The sequence below is a fragment of the Gadus morhua genome, chromosome 13 (genome assembly GCF_902167405.1).
Source record: "Gadus morhua chromosome 13, gadMor3.0, whole genome shotgun sequence".
Taxonomy (NCBI): Eukaryota; Metazoa; Chordata; class Actinopteri; order Gadiformes; family Gadidae; genus Gadus; species Gadus morhua.
In genome coordinates, this window is record NC_044060.1 from 26,967,768 (window position 1) to 26,973,767 (window position 6,000).

The 6,000-nt window shown below is 40.0% G+C and overlaps 1 protein-coding gene across 1 annotated transcript in view; it reads right to left on the bottom strand.

Moving 5' to 3' along the window:
• The window catches only part of LOC115556984 (NACHT, LRR and PYD domains-containing protein 3-like), a 28,822-nt gene that overhangs the window by 20,420 nt on the left and 2,402 nt on the right, over nucleotides 1-6,000 (bottom strand). The window contains exons 2-3 of the mRNA XM_030374467.1: nucleotides 2,858-2,954; nucleotides 2,126-2,193 (exon numbers count right to left, since the gene is read on the bottom strand). Coding sequence (XP_030230327.1) covers nucleotides 2,126-2,193; nucleotides 2,858-2,940 — 151 coding nt within the window. The 5' untranslated portion in view covers nucleotides 2,941-2,954. The remainder of the gene's footprint in view (nucleotides 1-2,125; nucleotides 2,194-2,857; nucleotides 2,955-6,000) is intronic.

The following is a 6,000-nucleotide window of genomic DNA, read 5'->3' on the forward strand; positions in this document are numbered from 1 at the left end:
TTTGCTAAAAGTTTTCCTATGCGCATGGAGACCGCTATATCCTCATTGATCCATCTTGATCAAGTAAGATTAATCAAAGGTTGACTTGCTTCCAACAATATGAGAAGACTCTTCCAGGTAATGGCGACAGCCAGTACTCTACAGCATCCAGCCATAGCCATATCGCTGGACGCAGAGAAAGCCTTGGACAGGGTAGAGTGGCATTTTTTGTTGTACGTTATGTCAAGATTTGGTTTTGGACCAGTTATTATTAGTGGGTGAAGGCCCTCTATAATAACCCTAGTGCTTTGATTAAAACTAATGGAACAATATCCAAACCTTTCCAACTCCTAAGATCTACCAGGCAGGGTTGTCCCGCCTCGCCATCACTCTTTATTTTGGCCTTAGAACCTCTAGCATGTGCTATCCGGCCAGAGAGGAAAATCACTGGTATCCTGATTGGGGGTCAGGATTTTAAAGATAATCTATTTGCTGATGGTTTGTTATTAACTTTATCACAACCACATGAGTCAATCCCGCAAGTGATGAAATTAATTGAGGTTTTTGGGAAGTTTTCAGGGTATAAGGTGAATTTTAATAAGAGGGAAGCCAACCCATTAATTCCTATGACCTACTCTTCACACCTTGGTTCAGCCCCCATTCAATGGAAGCCACAAGGTATGAGATAGCTTGGAACCAACATTAAGACTCCCATAGAGGACACATTTGATTTAAATGGCCCTCTCCTCCTTAAAACAATTAGGGAGGATGGTAAGAGATGGACAGTTCTTCCCATTTCATTATGGGGCAGTGCAGAAGTGAAAATTATTATTTCTTATATCAGCAATTCCTCTTAAATTCCCTCTTTACTAGTTAAAATAAATTACTAAATTATTCTCTGATTTCTTGTGGAGTAATAAAAAACAAGAATCAGCTACAAAAGACTATCCAGATCGAGGAAAATACGTGGATTGGGAGTCGCAGATGTTTATTCTTACTATCTTGCTTTTAATGCTAGGTTTCCTTTGTTGTGGACCTATACAGGCCAGAGTGAGGTAGGAATGGGTTGAGGAAACAATTTTAACCAACCAAGACAAAACTTTCTCCCTCACCGCTTTATGGTATTACCCCAAAACCATTTTGAAAATAGTCAATCCTCCTATCCTAAATTTTCCTGTGAGGTAGTGGTTATACAGAAGCGTCTCCCTTTCAATGGAGCATACTTAACTTCATGCCCTATTTGGAGTAACCCCTATTAAAAGCAGGTGGAAAACATTAACAAACAAATGGCAACAGAGGTATAAATCAAGTGGGTCAGATAGTTAAACCATTTAACCTGATATACCTCCAACATGACCCTCCATATCTGGATCAAACCATTTAACCTGATACCCCCACAATAACCCTACATATCTGGATCAAACCATTTAACCTGATACCCCCACAATAACCCAATATTTCTGGATCAAACGATTAAACCTGATACCCCAACATAACCCTACATATCTGGATCAAACCATTTAATCTTATAGCCCCACATATCACTACATATCTGGACTAAACCATTTAACCTGATACCCCCACACAATCTGGATCAAACCTTTTAACCTTGATACCCCATAATAACCCTTCATATCTGGATCAAACAATTTAATCCGATACCCCCACAACAACCCTACATATCTGGATCAATACCAACGCAATAACCCTACATACTGTACCGGGATCAAACCATTTAACCCCCAAGAGGAAAGATATCTCCAAATTGAAGTTAAAAAGTTAGAATTTAGTCCGAACAGAACAAATAATAATCTCATACTGTTCTTAAAATTAGAAATTCTCCTATTGTTGTTAGGGCCAATTTATTCTTAGTTTTATTTTATTGAAAATTATCTCCCCCTGCCGGCACTTTTATGCTGGTTGGAGATGCCGCCTGGAACTCAATATAGGTAAACAGGATGTGAGGCCCATTAGGGGGCCGCATGAGCGATATCGCTTTTTGACCACGAATGCAAACAAGAATACAAACAAGAACACCAACACGAATGCAAACATGAATACAAATACGAATACAAACACGGATAAGAATAGCCGATACGCCCCTCCTCTCTGGAGGGGCGTCCATCTTTAGGCTCAGGAGGTATACCCATATAGTGGTCACTCTTCATGGAGACACAGCAGGGTCCAGGGGAGTCTGCTCTCTCCTGCCTCCTTCTGAAAAACAAGAACCATCTGGAAGTTAGGATTAGTGCATGTCATTTCATTTGATCATTTATTGCAGGGCTACTGAACTACTTTCTCATGACTTTTCATTTCAATAATCTTTCTCATCCAAATAGAAATCTAAAGGGGGGAGGGGCAGAAAAAGTTATTATGGCATTCAAGCACTTACATGTTGACATAAAAGTGCATAGTATACATACTGTGCATAGTGTTTATTCACAATAGGTTTCTACATTTCTACACAGACCTGTGTTATTATTCATGGATAATTTGTTTCAACAAATTACTTCACCCCCAAAGATAAATTCTAACTGATTCAATAAATCGGCAGTTTGAAAGACATTGAACCTTGAAACATTAAACCTGTAAAGTCTGCTACAAGTCGTCTTAATATTAATTTCATTAATTCGATTGCTGGGTCCAGGGGAGTCTGCTCTCTCCTGCTGCTCTGGGCTACAACACACACACGCACACACGCACACACGCACGCACACACACACACACACACACACACACACACACACACACACACACACACACACACACACACACACACACACACACACACACACCTGTTACACAGACTAATGATGGAGTCAATACTGCTGAGCTCTGAGATGGGCAACAGTCACCGACAGAGAGATCCTCTTCTTACCTCGTAGCTTTGCTCTGGCGGCCATGTTCCCCAGACAGAGTGGGCTTAGAGGTAGGACCCCCATCCTCTCTCTCCTCATCCATAGAAGACTGGAGACCTGGACACAAACACAACTCCTTCTAAACTTTAGCTGTTTATTGAGAGAGAAGATCATCGCGACTGCGTCACACTAAAGCATTATGGATGTCATAGAACATAAATATGAACCCCATGATATAACCACTCTGCCCTCACCACAGTACAGATGTGTACAACAGATGCAAACTGAGAGACGAGAATTAAACACCTTGGAGACTGTAACAGTTCTTAAACTACAACCCAAAAAAGTAGATGCAATAGCCTTGAAAAATTGATCGTGGTATAATTTGGGGCTGAACGATAAATCAAATTCAAAACGAAATCACAATGTAATAGAACGCGGTATGCAAATCGCAAAGGCTGCAATCAAAAATAAATAAATCTGATTTGTTAACGTTACTGACTGGAAATCAGTACGATTCGTTAATTTTATTTTAATTTTACAATTCAATAGTTAAATAAAGAAGTTTATTATATAAATTAATCTCAAAACATCGGCCTGGCCTAAAGGAAAGAGTAGTTTTTATGTTGACTGCTTCCAATGTTGTGTTGGTCATACTAACGAATGATTTATTTCTTTCTTATTGAATAATACACAACATTGGGACCTAATAAATTATAAAAATAATACATTAAATTGTAATCGAAATATTGGTCAAAAATATTGGAATAAGATTATTTCCCCAAAACGTTCAGCCCTAAAAAGTAGAGAGCTTTTGAACAATTTCTCCACTGGAACAAAGTCTGAGTTCTGTCACTTCACACTTCACAGATCCCATAGAGTAGACAGTAAATCTACTGGTGAAGCGCAACACATCGATATGGTATCCTCGTATGACCAACGAGTCTCTCTATCGCTCTATGGCTCCAGCTGTGGTTTAAGCCATATGAGTCGAGTCTAGACCTACATCTATTAAACTGTAAACAGTCGCTAGCCTGGCTATGCCCGCCTAAGTACTCCCGCTCAATTTGAATTTCCCTTCAGTGCTACAAACAAAATGTGTACGAGAGTCTGGTAGGACCAGGCTACAGTCGCTACGCACACATATTTAACTTAAATATCAGCACATTGAAATGACTCATGTCCTTCTTTCAATTTGGAGTAGCATCAAACAAATGAATCACTTGAATATTGAGAGCAGTGTTCAATTTAACACACGGGTCAGAAAAGCAGTGAAACATGAATTAACGAGCAAGGTACGTTTTATTACTCTGTTTTCTGGGAATAATTGACGCAAGCAGAAACCAGAAAACAAGCCGTTTTTTCGTTTTTTCGTTTTGATAAGAAAACGAAAATCTAAATTTCAGTTTGTTTATTCGTTTCTACGTTTTGCCAAAAAACGAAAATCAATATATCAGTCGTTTATTCGTTTTTTGGTTCTTTACCACGAATTTACCACTCAATATCTGGTTTCCGCCGGTGGGCGGGTCCTCTTATTGGCTAGCGTGCTTCATTGCCCTGTGCTCTTCATAATAAAAGTTCTTCCGTTTGATAATGTGGACAAAAATATTACTGTATTATAGACACTAGCAGACACAGAGGACCACACCACCCACAGTCAAGACTGACACGGCTTCAAATAAGATAGGGTTGATCAAATAAGATACTTTTCCCTGAACTTTTAAACGTTGCAAACGTGCAAAACATAATTATATATGTAGGTGGCATTCAGTCCAATGCTTAAAAATATATCTGCGGCATTCTGTAGGCCAATGCTGTGAAGTGTGCAAAGTATGAGTATGAATATTTGATGGAGTATGAGTAAGTGTTTCTTTCTGTTACATAGATATAACTTTATCAATCCCCTGTAGGAGAAATGTGTTAATGTTTGTCACTATAAAACAATAATGGTAAAAAAATAACACAAAACATGACGGTAACTCTAAAGTCAAACCGTCCAATCTGAAGGCTCCTCTTAACCACTCCCCCTACTCACTTCCACCAATGCAAAGCGAACAGAACTGAGTAGGGGAGGGCGTAGCCCAACTAGTTTTTGACCGACCCAGAGGAACGCAACGCAAATTTAATGTGAACATGTATGAGGATTTAATAAAATCCCGGACGATTTTGAAATTTCACCCGGACGCATTTGATTCCTACCCTTCCACTGTTAAATAGCGGCGCAAGTTGTGTGGCGTGTGAGCGTGTGCATGGCTTGAATTGCGTGTGTCTCACGGAGAGCCCTGCGCAAGGTTCAGCTAGAAATGTGTTGTCATGACTTGTATTCCTCATAGTCAAGTCAAGTCAAGTCAAGTTTATTTATATAGCACATTTTAAAACAACAGTAGTTGACCAAAGTGCTGTACACGAATACAATATAAAAAACAAAACAAAGAACAAGAAGGCTTAATATTGCATATTAGCAACAACAATGAATAAGATAAAATAAAATCTTAATCTGTATTAAAAGCCAGTGTAAAAAAGTGAGTCTTTAGTTGTGTTTTGAACTGTTCTATGGACTGAGCAGATCTCAGACTCAGGGGGAGACTGTTCCAAAGATTAGGAGCGGCCACAGCGAAGGCTCTGTCGCCTTTTGTTTTTTGTCTGCACCTGGGTACATCCAGCAGCATCTGCTGAGCTGACCGAATTTCCCTAGATGGAGCATGGATGCAGACCAGCTCTGACATATATTTAGGTGCCAGCCCATGTAGCGATTTAAAAGTAAACAACAGAATTTTGAATTGAATTCTAAAAACCACAGGAAGCCAGTGGAGAGAGGCCAGGACAGGGGTAATGTGGTCATATCGCCTTTTTCCAGTGAGGAGACGTGCAGCAGCATTTTGGACCAGTTGCAGGCGACGGAGCAGACATTTGTCCACACCAAAGTATAGAGAATTACAGTAGTCTAGACGGGACATTACGAACAGGTGAATGACTCTTTTCTCTCATAGCTCTCAGGCTGTGAGGAAATCAGCAGCCCGCAATCGCAGCTCCTTTGATGTGAACGCGCACAGAGCGCATAGTTCAGAGCCGGACAATGATGTCGTAGTAAAGCCCTCAGGTCTACTCTGCATGTATTAACTGTGGCTAAACATCAACTGCACTGAAGTCATCATAACTTCAT